The 14924-nt window shown below is 36.5% G+C and overlaps 1 protein-coding gene and 1 long non-coding RNA gene across 2 annotated transcripts in view; one reads left to right on the plus strand and one right to left on the minus strand.

Annotated features, from left to right (window-relative positions):
* The window catches only part of NHLRC2 (NHL repeat containing 2), a 44524-nt gene extending 34198 nt beyond the window's left edge, over positions 1–10326 (plus strand). Inside the window, exons 8-11 of the mRNA XM_006778732.2 lie at positions 534–656; positions 1543–1749; positions 2843–3068; positions 7180–10326. Of these exons, the coding sequence (XP_006778795.1) occupies positions 534–656; positions 1543–1749; positions 2843–3068; positions 7180–7436 (813 nt within the window). The 3' untranslated portion in view covers positions 7437–10326. The remainder of the gene's footprint in view (positions 1–533; positions 657–1542; positions 1750–2842; positions 3069–7179) is intronic.
* Positions 2996–7231, minus strand: LOC107181645. Its single transcript, XR_001512319.1, has 3 exons — positions 7173–7231; positions 4793–4865; positions 2996–3082 (listed from the first exon to the last, which is right to left on the minus strand). It is a non-coding gene; the product is annotated as an uncharacterized LOC107181645 (long non-coding RNA).
* Positions 10327–14924: the final 4598 nt, after the last annotated feature.

The raw sequence follows: 14924 nt of genomic DNA on the forward strand, positions 1-14924 counted from the left end.
GCGTGCAGTTCCCCCTGGCTCCTCCTTTCCCTTCGCCACCCGCACTGCGCAGCCGGTCACCTGCCATGTTCCACACCACCCCCTGGTGGTCAGCACACATCACAGCAAGTGATTGAATTCTCATTTTCCTGGTCAAACTCCCGAGGGGACACTTTGCCTTTTATATGTATAGATGTCCAGACTTCAGAGAGAAAGGAAGGATAAAATATTTATTAAGAAGAGGAAAGTGTAAATTAGGTATTTGGCAGGATGGTATAAAGAGTACCAGATTGGTCAGCTTGGCCTGTTCCTGACCAGATGTGTGATTATTGTCAATAAAACTATAAAGTACCACACAATAATACAAGTTCAAAATTCTATCATTTTTATTCTGGTCTGAATCAAATACCCAGCCCTATTTGTATGAAATCAGACCGTTTCCCCCTTTAACTTAAGCAGCATATACAGCCATCTTAATTTTCACTTTATATGCTAACACAACACTGTCGAAATTTTAATATGAGCTGTGTTTTTTTTTTCCTTTTTTAAAAAAGAACTTATTTGCTTTTGGTGATGTTGATGGAGTAGGAATCAGTGCAAAGCTTCAGCACCCCCTTGGAGTAACGTGGGACAAGAAGAGGAATTTACTTTATGTGGCAGACTCATACAATCACAAGGTGAGTCTTGACAGAATTATGTAACACCTTGTTTTTCATCTGTTGTATTTAAAATGCTGAAAAACCTGTGAGCCTCCTACAGTTGCCACTCGAAAACATAAAGAGGAGTTAACAATCTTTGACAACTATATATAAGACCTCTTTTTCTTTTCTTGGTCCTTTCTTTGCAAAGAGGGTATGATGGTACCCTGAGCTGGGGAAAGGACTAGTAAATAAAACATGCTTCCAATGGATATAGCCAAAATTGGGAATTGCAACCCATCAAAGCTGCTTAGTAACAAATTCAGTAAATAAGGAGAAGGTAAGTAGCACAGAAATTAATATGTCATTTAACAAATGAACATTTTTTTAGTTGCATAATTGTAGCACCTATTAGCAAATAATTCTGTTAAAACAGAATTAAAAGCATTTCATTTATCCAACTACTCCTATTTTTATTTTTTATAAAGTTCTTGGAAAATTAATATTGATATTTTGTGATGAAAGACTATAAATTTAATACAGTTGAGACAAAGGAAATCATTAAGTTTAACATAAGTAGCAAATCCTCAGCCAATGTTAGATGCTCATGAGAAGAAAGTCAGTCCAACCGTATCCCATTTTGAGAAAAGAGAATAATATTTTGAAACTTAAAAAAATTTCATCCAAGTTTATTTCCAGAGGGTAAGATGTAACTGGGGAGTTTACATGGTTTTCAGCTCTCCCGTTAGACTATAATTTGAATGTTTGGCTTTTTCAAGAAAATGTAGAAATGCCTATTTTCCTATGATTTTTTTTTAAGAATACTAATAAGCAAAAATTCTCTGGCTTGCTTGATACTGTACTTTTCCATACTACAAACATGAGCTTGAGTTTCAGACATATGATTTTTTTTCATTCTTTTTAGATTAAAGTTGTGGATCCAAAAACAAAACAGTGTACAACATTAGCAGGAACTGGAGATGCAAGTAATGTCAGTTCCAGTTTCACCGAGTCGACCTTTAATGAACCAGGAGGCCTGTGTATTGGAGAAAATGGCGAGTTACTATATGTAGCAGACACAAATAATCATCAGATTAAAGTGATGGATTTAGAAACAAAAACGATTTCTGTGGTAAGTAATCTTAAAATATACCTTAAGGGTACCATTTTATGGGTGACTTTAAGATCTTTAGCACTGACTGCACTTTTGGTTAGTCCGTGTCCAGTTGTGAAAGTAAAGTATGTAGGTAGAAGAGTACGTGAATGTCTGTGTGAAGGATATCATATTATTTTCTTTAAGTAAAAATTCCATTTGTGTCTAGAGTGTTTGAGAAAGATACTGGGAGTTGGAAAGATTTTGAACTTTCAGAAAAGGAAAAAAAAAAAAGAGGACTCTTCTGTTTTTTAATATGTGGACACACTGACACAATTACCCTCACATACTGTGTGGGTTGGGTTGTTTAGTCTTATTTTTATTGATTCTTAAATAAGCATGTAATCTTTGTTTCCTATGGTGGATCCATTACCAAATGGTCTTCCCAAGGAAGTTCTAGACCATCTTTCTCAAGACATTGAAAATAAGATAGAAGTTCTCATCAATTTTTAAAGATAGACACGTGGTCTTGCCGAAACCGGTTTAGCTCAGTGGATAGAGCGTCGGCCTGCGGACTGAAAGGTCCCAGGTTCGATTCCGGTCAAGGGCATGTACCTGGGTTGCGGGCACATCCCCAGTGAGAGATGTGTAGGAGGTGGCTGATCGGTTTCTAACTCTCTATCTCTCTCCCTTCCTCTCTGTAAAAAATCAGTAAAATATATTTTTTAAAAAAAGATATACACGTGGTCTCAAAATTTTTTAAAAATGCAAGTGTTTTTCCTAAAATTCTAGGAATTTCCAAGGTATATTATGATGACAATTTGTTTTTATTTTAAAGCATGTAATTTCTTGTGACACAGAGCTGATATATGATGGCATCATATAGTTGGCAATGAAAATTATAAGAGGATGTATATTATATCCACTACATTTAAATTGATATAGTTTTAATTTTCTGCCATCTGTAAACATATTGAACAATTAATTCTTTTTCATTCATAAGTGTTGGTAATTTTTTTGCCAAAACAAAATATATTTCTAAACCTCATTTCAGCCTGAAGTCTAAAAATAAACTCTCTACAATTATTGTAAAGTACCGGTGCTGGAATAAACACATTTTCTTATTTCCCAGCTCCCGGTCTTAGGCTCTGGAAATGCTGTGGTAGATGGCCCGTTCCTAGTAGAAAAAGTAGAAAAACAGACAGTACCCAAACTACCGAAATCAGCTCCAGCCGTTCAACTCCCCCCCGTGGCTGCGTCTCCGGGACAGACTCTGCAGTTCCAGCTGAGATTAGACCTCCCGTCAGGAACAAAGCTCACTGAAGGGGCACCCAGTTGCTGGTTTCTAACAGCCGAAGGTATGTGAATAATCCTGCAAGTGCAAATATTCCATAAATTCTTGATGTTTAATCTTTCTCATTTGTATATGATATTTTTACTCTCTAGTTGGGCAACATTTGAAGGAAGTCTTGTTACAAAATAGATCTAGATCTAACCCCACTTTAGCAGTTTTCTTTAGTCTTTGAAATTCTTTTATCTTTTTTATTAAAAAACAGTGTAACTCATCCAAAAGTACTCAATCATAATTGCCTGCATTTGCTACTAGGCAAGTCCATCACCTGAGGCTGACCTCTGTGGTCTCAGAATGATAGGTCCTCCAATGTTAGAGCTGTGAAAGGCACCTTCTGTTATGAGGAGGACTGATGGCTCAAAGAAATAGTGATTATAATAACTGCTGATACTAATTATGGTAAATGCTCAAGGACATATATGGAATTAGGCCAAAAATGGAATTTGAACCCAGTTGTGCTTATAGTTGGTTTGTCTTTTCCATTGTGCTACTTCCTCTCAAACTAGCTATAGAGTTGTTAGTCTTAAAAATTAATTTCATTTTTTTAAAAAGCAAGTTCAAAATCCCACCGATTACCCATTTGGATGTTATGAAAGTTTCTAAACCTTATTCTCAGTGTCTGTACTTACCTCATGGTCTGTGGATGAGTACCAGTCCACAGACTATCCTTGGAGTGGCACCATGCTAGAGCACTCCAACATGCACAGCGCAGAGGGAGGAGAGGGACCAGGGAAGCAAGCGGGAGCAAAACCCAGAGAATGCCCAGCTGCGTTAAGAGTTATTAACAGATCAGGTAAGATAAGGACTAAGAATTGATCACTGATTTAATGTTAGAGAGTTAGTTGATGTCCTCTGAATGATGGAGGTGAGAACAGAATAGGAGAACTAGAGAAAGCAAATCCAAATAACTCAGGAGTTTAGCTGCAAAGATAAGAGGGAATGGAGTTAGAGAACAGCATGTTGATTGATGGCAAAGATCCAATAGAGAAAGAGTTGATGAGATGTGATGGGACCAGGTGCACAGTAGATTGTGGGCATTTGCACAGTTAGGAGAGAAAGCCCCTGTGTGACCCAGAGCTGTGGAGGGTAGGGTTTGTGGAGGCCCTTTTCTGATGCTTCTGTTTTCTTGGGAAGCACGGGCCATCAACAGAGTGAGTGAGAGGGGAGAGGTTTTGGAGGTTTGAAGAGAGAAGAGGGTCATCCAGGAGGACGGGAGGGTGAGTACATGAAGGAAAAGCAGTGTGACTGCTGAATAGCTGGAGGCTACCCATCAAGGATGGAAAGCCAGGCTAGTCCACATGGAGGCTGTTTCTCTCCAGCCAACTGTAGCCATAGGGCGCAGGCAGAGCAGGTGAGTGTTGAATAGTAGTATAAGCAGGTCTGCTACAATGGCAGGTTATGTGCCGTCCACGTGGGTCTCCACAGTCCTTATCCAGTATTCACTGTGTTTGCCACTATGCCTTTCAGTAATAGAATCTCACAGATTCTGTTCTAAAGAATTAAGTTGATTTTCCCCTTTAGTATATATTTTTAAAAACATATGTTTACGAGTATATATTTTTAAAAACATATGCTTGCTTTTCACTGAAGAAATGACATGAGCTGTTTCCCATTCAGTTCTTTGGTTGTGTTATCTTTTGCTTTTCAAGGTAGCATCTATCAAATGGTTTAGAGCTTTCAATTGCTGTTTATTTTATTTCAATATAATAGTATCATTAAGACTTGACTTACCAGTTACTAAGCCTGAAGCCACATTTTCTTCTTTAGAGATGCCAGACAGAATTAATGCTCCATTACTCGCTTCCTACAAGAAAACAGGTCCCAAAGCCATATTTTAAAAGTATGCCATTCAAGTAGAAAAATACAACATTTTTGGAGGGTGTGTAATTGAAAACAAATGAATTACTATGAGCAGAATCCAGGCTAATAATTTGTATCCTTTTAATCTAAGAATACTTCTTGTTTGAGCCTATTTTCAAAGTACTCAGTTACTGTAAATTAGATGAAGCTTTGAATGTGTTTCAATCAGTGTGAACTTATCAGTTTGTAGTAAGGAATCAGTGACCTGCCTGTCTTACGCAGTGCTCTCTAGCCGCTCTAACAGACTGGACCCTAACTTTAAAGTAAAGTATTAGTTGTCCAGAACTAAATGCTGACTTGTCTCTCATGATCTTCCTCTGTCCTAGTCTCCCACGCTCTTTCACACGTTCTCACTCAATCTTCCATTTCCTCCCTGACCTTCCTCCCTCGTGCCCTCTCACACACTTTTCTTTTGCACGTTACCCAGATCCAGGCTCTGTGCCTCCTTACCTTGGTGCATTCTCAGGCAGCAACGACTGCCCTGCAACAACACACTTGGTGTCCATACCAAGAGAACAGAGAGATCTTGTTAGGCTAGCCAGGAGGCACTGCTGGGTTCGGGCTTGGGAGTCTGGCTCTGGGGTATCTGAGCCTGTGTGGAACATCTCCTTGCTCCCCACACCAGAGAGGGCTGGGTCCTGCAGGACTAGGAGGGTGTTTGGAGCTGGCTTTGCAGACAGAAGAGTACTCAGACTGTGACCACTCCTCATGCCTCCGTAATTCAGGCAAGTTCTCAACAGCCAGTTTAGCTGCTCTGCCTGTGTCCATTGGCCTGGAAGCGTGCCATCATTTGGAGATCACTGTTAATTTAACTTGTCTGTGTGAAATATAGAGTAGTGTATTGATTTTTAAAATAGGATATTGACATGTTTAACTCTACTTTGTCAAACACACAAATTAATGTTGATTCATTGGACTATAAATAGGGATAGTATTAAAGGAAAGTGAAGTAGTTTATAGAGCAAATTCTTAGCTATTTTACCACTTGTCTAAGATATTGGTTCCATTTTTATTGTATAGGAGCAAATAAGATTTTTGGAAATTTTATAGGGTACATTTATACACCTATGATTAAAGGACATTTTTTCTTGGCCAGTTATTTAGAAACAGAATCACTTATTTTTAATTGAATTTTGGTCTGTATAATCTTAGTTTTCAGCATATGTGAAAGTTTTAAGCCAAAAACAAACAAACAAAAATACCCAGCATAAAAACAAAGCACCACTAGTATATTATAACTTCACAAATCGCATGTGTGACGTATCTGAGAAATATCTAAAGAAGCATTCTGTGTTTATTTCAAGAATTAGGTATTAAAAAGGCCCAGTTTACTTTGCTGTTTGATTTAAGATATAAGAAGTTTCCCACCAGCCTGCTGTTTAGCAAAATCAAACATTCAATAAAATAAAACACTCCTCAGTTCAGAAATAAAGGAGGCCCAAGAATTTTAAAGATCATTTTAAAATAATTGTTTAAAAGTTCCTGCATAAAAGCTGGATTTAACTCTTTAGATTCTCACCTTTCCCCTTCTTACTCTTATTTGGCATGTTTTTCTCAAGTTTGATTTTTTAGTCAACAGAATAATAGATGCAGTAAACTAAAAACAGGTGCTCTGAGTGTTGGCTCATCCTGAGGTCAAAAGAAAGAGACAGGAAAGCTAAAGAGTAGGCCTAGAATCTCATCACTACTCAATAGGTGGTTCCATTTTTGCAGGAGCCATCGATCAGTCATTAGATTACACTCAGTGTATTCTACCTAAGATGTCAGGAAAGCGTGCCCTGCACTTCCCATCTGCTGGCTCTTGATCTCTAACTCCCTCTAAAGCTGAATGTCTGCAAGCACGTGCTTCCTCATTGTGGTGCATGTGTTCCTTCTGACAGAGGCACTAGATGAATAAAGACATTTAACGTTTTTTAAATATTAGAAGATTAAAGTTTTTAGTGATTTATTAGACTTCTGTTATATAGATCTATGTATTAAGTCTTGCAAGAGTTTTATGTAATAAGGAAGTAGACATAATCTCTCAGTTTTTACATTAGAATAATATATGCAGTATTACTTATTTCTAAAAAATCAGTGTTACTTTTTATTATTACCTTTTGATAGACAATAATGTATCATAATCTCAATTTGCAAGTCACTGCAGAGTTAAACATACATTTGTATTCCCTAGATTTTTTTGTAGTTTTCATATTATATTCCTGAATACTTTTTATCTTTCTTATACAGTCTTAATAATTTACCTTTTTACCTTTTAGGCAATGAATGGCTTCTTCAAGGACAGGTGCCATCTGGCGAAATAGAGAGCATCGCCAATCAACCAACGATCTCACTGCAGATTCCTGGGAATTGCTTGTCACCTGAAGCTGTTCTGTCTGTCAGCGTGTTTCTTTATTACTGCAGCGCAGACAGCAGTGCCTGTATGATGAAGGGAGTTTTGTTCAGTCAGCCTTTACAGATAAGCGATGCACAGCAAGGCTGCACAGCTCCAGTAGAGCTCAAGTACGCGTTTTAGCCAGCAAGCTAGCAACCGGTCTCCACAGCCGTCTGTTCTCCATTCTCACTGTCACTGTCACTTATGACAAGAAACTTCACTCCTGCCTCTGGATACCAAGAAACCCACTGCTCAGTTCTAGCAGCTGATAGTCAAGTACAGCTATGCTCCTTATTTAATTATTTATTATAAGCAAATTCCTTCGTTCTGGCTGTACCAAATAAGTCACTGGCGGTTGTCTGAACTATGTTGTTGTAATCTATGCTGCTATTTGACACATGACTTAAGTCCACACTTATAGTATAGAATATTATCATGAGATAATTTGCAGTGCTTGCTGATAACAATGGTATCAAATATTTTAACTAACTTTTTCTATCTTTGTTAATAGCGAGCAGCACACTTGAATGTGTAATTTCACAATAACTTTAAAGAGTACCCGAGATCCAGACCACATGTTCGTATAAGGACACCTGACATTCAGGGCATAAGGTCTGTTCTAAGCCTCTCCCTCCCCCCAAAATCTTTCCTCAGAGTAGAAGCTTAGAGGACCTGGGTGGTAAATGTGTTCTTCGTTCTCTTCTGTGGTTTTCTCAGTTGAAATACATTGAAAAGAGCATTTCTATTTTTATTATGTTACTTGCTCTTCTAACTTACCATTGTTAATGCCTTATAACTCTATACAGAAAAGTCTCTAAGGACATACAGACTCACTCCCTTAACCGTGTCCTGAATGAACAGCCTTACCAGGTAATGAATGAGTCCTCAGAAATAGGACTTTCAAGGAGAAAGGATTTAGAGTCACATTCCTGTGATATTTTTTAATGATAAAGAATTGTGACAGATGAATCATGGTCTCTGTGTTTTAGAAATTCACATTTCATGTGTAGGCATTAAATGCAGATTTGTTGGGTTCCAGGATTTTCAGGTCCCATATTCAGAATTTAAGTTAACGATCATTTATTGTGATATTTTTTAAAATTAATTCTAAGCCTTCAAAGTGAATTCCATGTAATGCACTTTCATGCTATTAATATGTATAGTATATATCCTAATATGTTACTCTTTAAAATATTAAGGTTGAAACATACAGGGATTTGATAACACTTGGGTTTTTTTTTAACCCCAAAAGATATGAAAGTTTTTTTTTAATCATAATTTCTCTTTATAACTATTTAAAAGCCTATCCTTATTTTTACTAAAACTGATTCAACAGGTTTGTGGTTTAATCAACTTACAAGTTTTTTTTTAAATCAGATGAACCACATTCAATAAATATTTATGGACAGTATCCCTTTCCCCCTTCAAAAACAGTGCTAAAATTTGAAATAGAATCTTTTAAGCACCACCATCTATCTATTTTCTTATATTTTTTTGAAATATAATTGAACATCCTACCTCTCTTTATTCAGGTTACCTACATCTCTGCAGTAATGAAATGCACAGATCAGGACTTGGACTTCATTTGTAACCTGCTAGTGCTATTTAAAGAGAGGTAGAAATGTAAAGAATTCTGTTTAAAATTATATGTATTTACCTCATAAACCTTTCCTCAAAATAAAAAAACAAAGAAGTTATATAATAAAAGGCAAATAGGCCGTGGCCATTTTTTAATACCATTTGATTATGATACTTCTCATTGCCAGTTGGATAGGATGAGAATATTTTTACTTTATCTTTTCCTATTTAAGGATATAAACATTTTCACTCTCTAAAATAAGTTTATACAATTTTAACTTGATAATCCAGATATATCTGCTAATAATTTTTTAACATTGTACACAAATTGTATTGTATGTATTTTCATGTACATTAAAAACCCAAAAATATTTGTTTAGACAGTGTTTTAGGTTAGTATTTGACTTTCAAAGTACAGTTTTAATGAACATTCTTATTCTTACCCAGCCACCAGCCTGCATTGTTTTTTCACATTCCAAATATTTATATGATTAGAATTTTTTGCAAATCATACTAAAGCAATAGAAATAGCTTCCTAGAATTTGTGACTAACATAAACCTCTTACATAGAGGAAGTATGAGAAGGTTTATTTTTAAAAAATTCTTGATCCTTGTCTGTTTTCTGTTTACTATAGGAATGTGCATATTTTTAACTTTTGCTTTTCTCCTGCATAAATGATGATAACCAATGTAAGTCACCTTAATCATGATGCCAGGGGAGTGGCATTACACACACTTTGACATAATACCTGGAATCTTTGCCCTTAACTATTCTACTGGTTTGGCCACTATTTATAGCATTTCACAAATGGTAGAATTTTTTTCTGCATTTATACTTTAGATTGATATGATCCCTGAAAAGAGTTTTGCTAATCTTGAATATGCTGTCTCAAGCAAATATTTAACAACTATTCACAGGGGAAAGTTGATAGTTTAATCACCCGTAAGTATAACTTGGGCAAATTTCATTGACTAAAAAAAAATTCTCTCCTTAACTATTATAATATATATTTAGTTATAGTATTGTCAGGTTGGAGAAAACTATAAATCTTACAGCTACAAAAGGGGTTTAATATGTGTGAATGAGTGTATGTATATGTATATATGTATGTGTATATAAATACACACACAGATACAAAGATCAACTCAGGAATTTCTCACATAAGTTTCTCTTATGGCCAATATATTTTTGAGCTCTAACACCACTGAAATAAGATATTTTCTGCTTGTTTCTCCATAGTTAAAAAATTGGGAAAGATATTAATACTATTGCTGTAATATAATAATTGTCTGCTTATACAAAAGTTACCCTTAGTTTATATCTGCCAATTAAAAAATGTTCAATCTAACCACTATATTGGCATCATAGTTAAGAATCATCATCAAAAATCAACAAAATTCTTCCCTGGCTGGTTTGGTTCAGTGGATAGAGCGTCGGCCTGTGGACTCAAGGTCCCCCGGGTTTGATTCCAGCCAAGGGCATGTACCTCAGTTACAGGTTCCATCCCCAGCCCTGGTTGGGGCGAGTGCAGGAGGCAACCAATCAGTTGTCTCTCACATTGATGTTTCTCTCTCTCTGTTTCTCCCCTTTCACGCTCTTTAAAAATCAATGCAAAAATATCCTCGGGTGAGGATTAACAACAACAAAAAATAACCTAAACTCCATAGTTCACAATTGCATAAAAATGTATGTGGAGGAACTATGTCAACTTAGTTTTCCTGAATGGTAGAATTATTGATATATTTATTTTAATTCTACTTGTGTTCTTTTTTTCAGTGAACAATGTGTTATTTAAAAAACAACTGGAAATGTTTTTGAAAGATTTTAAATGAGCTAAATAGTAAGCACTTATTATATAATAACTTTTCTTACCAAAGATCAAAACATAGTTTAGTGCTCTTGGATCTACCAATTCTAAGTATGTGGTTCAGTGAAAACAGAAGTGATTGTGGCTTTTTCTGCTGGTGTTTTGTTGTGTAGTGGTTAAGAGCAGGGACTTTACAGTCACTGGATTTAACCCTATAAAATGGGGCTACTACCCCTGCCTCATGGAGCTGCTCTAAGGATTCAATGAAATAGTGTTTGTAAAGCATTTAGTAATTAATGCTGTTAATTATTGATTTAGTTAGTAATAATAATTTATGACCATAACAAATGACATTATCTCTGCAACCATAATTTCTCTACCAACTATCTGATATGTTAATATTCACCAGAGAATTGGGATTCAAGATGAGAAATCCAGTTTTATAATAAAGCATATTACTCTTTTATAAACTATATTATAGTTATAAGGAAACATCTGCAGTTTTTTAATTTTTATTTTAAAGACCTTGTAGAACTAAGAGTCATAAACTTTTTTTGAGAGGGTCTAGACATACTCACCCAAAACTACATTCTTGTAACATACTATGGATGGTGCTTTACAAAATCTTCATGCATTTTGCCTCATTTGAGCTTCCAGGTAACCTAAGGAATCAGACAAGTAGATGTTATGTCCATTTTGCAGCATAGAAAACGGCTTTAGAATGTCAGTGGCATATCAAGGTCAGATCCCCCAGAACATGCCTGAGGCCGCTGCGGTGCCTGGCGCCAATGACTGAACGGGGGTGATTGGTGGGTCTTTTATTTGAACACAGGTCTCCTCATTCCTGACGCTACTCCTAAATGCAGAGTGAGAATAAACTGAGCAATTAGGAGTACTTGTTTCCTTCTGTGAATGCTTTCTTTAGCCTTTGCAGTATTTAAGTAAATAAGGATAATGGCTAAATTTCCTGAGTGCCTACTATGTTCCTGGCACTTTTCTAAGTGCTTTATATGTATTAACTCATTTAATTTTCACAACCACCTTATAAGGGAGGTACTATTTTTTCTTATTTCCCTGATGAGGAAACAGAGACACAATGAAGTTATAAGCCGTTACACAAACATAATAGATCCCCCATTTAGGAAGAGGCTGTATTGCCTCTCAAAGTAGTTGTCTTAAAAACAAATCTTTCATAGTTAAATCTAGTAACTAATCAATCCAAAGAACCAAAAAAATCCTATTGATAATTGGTTAAAATTTAAATTAGCCCTAGCCGATTTGACTCAGTGGATAGAGTGGCGGCCTGTGGACTGAAGGCTCCCAGGGTTGATTCTGTTCAAGGGCACATGCTTGGGTTGCGGGCTCGATCCCCACTGGGGTCATGCAGGAGGCAGCTGATCCATGCTTCTCTTTCATCATTGATGTTTCCATCTCTCTCCCCCTCTCCCTTCTCTGAAATTAATAAAAAAATATATTTAAATTAAATTCATTCAATTATTTTAGCTTTTGGGATTTTTCATTATGCACTCATCTTTCAGAGTTTGGAACAATCTGTAATTGTTCCCCCAAAGATTTTCGCTATCATTCTCAAATCCAGATGCTATCCACTTTTTCTTGGCAGGTGGGTGTATTAAAGGATTAAATAGCTTTTCAGTGTTCCAACAATGCCATTTTAATTGGTTTTCAAAAGGTAACTATAAGACCTTATCATAGAGTTTAACTGAATTTGTAGCACAGAACTGCCTCAAGCCCAAAGTACTCATTTATATTTAAGGAAATTTTGTTTTAATAAGCAGAGTGAGCTCTAGAAACATAATATTTGGCCATTTTGTTAACACACACAGAGGTCTCTGCTTCATAAATAACACTGTGGTATGTAGACCCTCTCCTCCAACAGTGACTCAGATAGATGCAATTCCATTACAGTCAAGTTCTCCCCAGTCAGCCTATTATTCCAGCTTAAAGGAATGGAACAAGTGATTCATTGTCATCCAGGTACAAAAACATAAACATCTTTTCATTGTTAGTTTGTTAATTTAAATTAAGTAATATTAGAATTTCTTAATTTTGCTGAATCTTATTTCTAAAGTCCATAAGGAACTGTACATCAACTTAAAAGGGTATTGTCATCCTTTAGAAGTAGAATTTCCCCTCTCACTGTTAGTCACCAAGATTCTTCCTTCTCCTCTGCGGCACATAATTTAAATAAAGAATTCATATTTACCATAAGTCACTCTTTTTTTCCTAAATAAAAGTTGGCTTTCCCCCCATTTCCTTGCAATAGGGTACTATAACCAATGGTGTTAAAAGTTAGGGGCTCAGCTCATCTGCCCCATGTGTATGACATGCCCAGCCAGCCTTGGCTCTTACCCGTGCTAGACTGTGGGTGGGCCTGGCTGCTTTGGGCTTCGCATCGGCTGACCACAGAGCCTCGGTGCTGGGGCAGGAGGCAGCCTCTGCCAGCACCCCTTCCATTGCTGATCCAGTTTATCTTCAGGGCTGGAGTTGGAAAGCGAAAGCCCTAGCCTAGACACTTGGGGAATGTTTGCCTAGTTACAGGTATTCATTGTTTGGTGTGGCCCTCCTCTTTGCTGGCATGTCCCTCTCAAGTCTACGTACCAAAGGACGTCCCAGTCTGTTGAATCCAGTCACAACCAAAAAAAAAAGAGGAATCATAAGTATTTCTAATACCCTTCCCGGCCTGTACCCACACCCACACACTGGACAGCACCACACCAGCAGCTAAACCCGTGCTCAGGGCACTTCTGTAACTGCCAGAGTGGGGCATGAATTCTTCCTCTAAGTAGCAACTTTCAGACTAGGAGTAGTTCATTAACACAGAGTTCAGCAAAATTGTCAGATTTTTTTAACGTGCGAAATTTGAAACTGAGGCAAATGATCAACTTTCTTTTGCTTTTAATATACTTTGTTATGTATTTACTAGTACATTCGAAATAAAGCAAGATAAGACCTCATAATACTGATGTGGAGAGAAAAACTAGCTCTCAGATTTAAATAGGCTCAATTTAAACATTGTATGATTCTTTAGCATGCTCTGCTCATGAAAAATGTTAAGGTATGTAGGAGAAAACATGAGTTGATAAATTGTGATAATAAAGAATAAAAATAGAATGTTCCTTTCTGAAAATGTAGGGCTCTGTCATGTAATAGTCTTCTATTTTTAGAACCTGTAGTTGCTCTGAGTCCCACCAGAAACCTTTTGGTTCTGTAAACCTGTACGTGATGTTCACTATTGTGCCCATTACAGTGTTCAAAATGCTAACAGGTTTTTGTGTGTATAGAGTTGAAACGTTTTGTTCACGCATGTGTCTGATATTTAGCATCCACATTTACCTGTAAAAAAATACCCTACCACTTCCTCTCCACACCTAAGGCTTCCTCTCTTTAAAACCAACAGTAGTTTCTATGGAAGTTTCGCTGAGGAACTGTGGTTACAGAAATAACAGAGACAGCAAAATTTTGCTGTGGTCAGTTTTTTTCCCTAGATTCCTAATATCTCAGTTTTCAAAGGAAATGTATCTTATGTGACTTTGAGATTAATTTTTCTCTATTTCGAGGTATACCTCCCTAATATTTTAGGTTAATAAAAAAAATGTTAAATTCTTACTAAGGCCCATTAAAAGCCAGTTTAGAAATGTTTTAATGGCTGTCATTATTTGACATGTGGATTATGAACAAATCCAAATTTTCCGTGTGATATATAATTACTTTCAAATTGTAACAATTCATAAATTTGTCAAATTTTAAAGACAAATGCTTCTCTTTAGTGTTGATAACGTTGTGGTTTTATTTCTGAGAATAGAGTTGGTTTGCTGTGCTGACTTCATGCCTGTCATTCCAAAGGTTTGATTGTATTTATTCTTTTTTTCCAAAGATGAAAAAATGCAATGAAAATCCAATTTACAAGGACATATATTGATATTTCTAGACATGGTCTAGTTCTAAAAGAATTTACTTGGTTTGCATTTTTAAGCGTTTCATGTAGCCAGATTAATATATTTTTATACAACACTGTATTTCTACATTTATTTCAAGACTGTTCTCAGTGACTTTTTCAGGTACCTGTGTTAACAGAAGGTTGTTTGGAACAAGTGTGCGGTGGGCTCTGTCACAGAGTCAGAGTGTAAACCGTGACTGTGGAAAGCGAGAATGTGCTTATGCTGTACACTGAGGCCTAGTAGCTGTTTTCTAAAGGTTTGTACATTTTTTCCATGAAACAGAT

The sequence above is a fragment of the Myotis davidii genome, unplaced genomic scaffold, assembly GCF_000327345.1.
Source record: "Myotis davidii unplaced genomic scaffold, ASM32734v1 scaffold107, whole genome shotgun sequence".
In the NCBI taxonomy this organism is placed as follows: Eukaryota; Metazoa; Chordata; class Mammalia; order Chiroptera; family Vespertilionidae; genus Myotis; species Myotis davidii.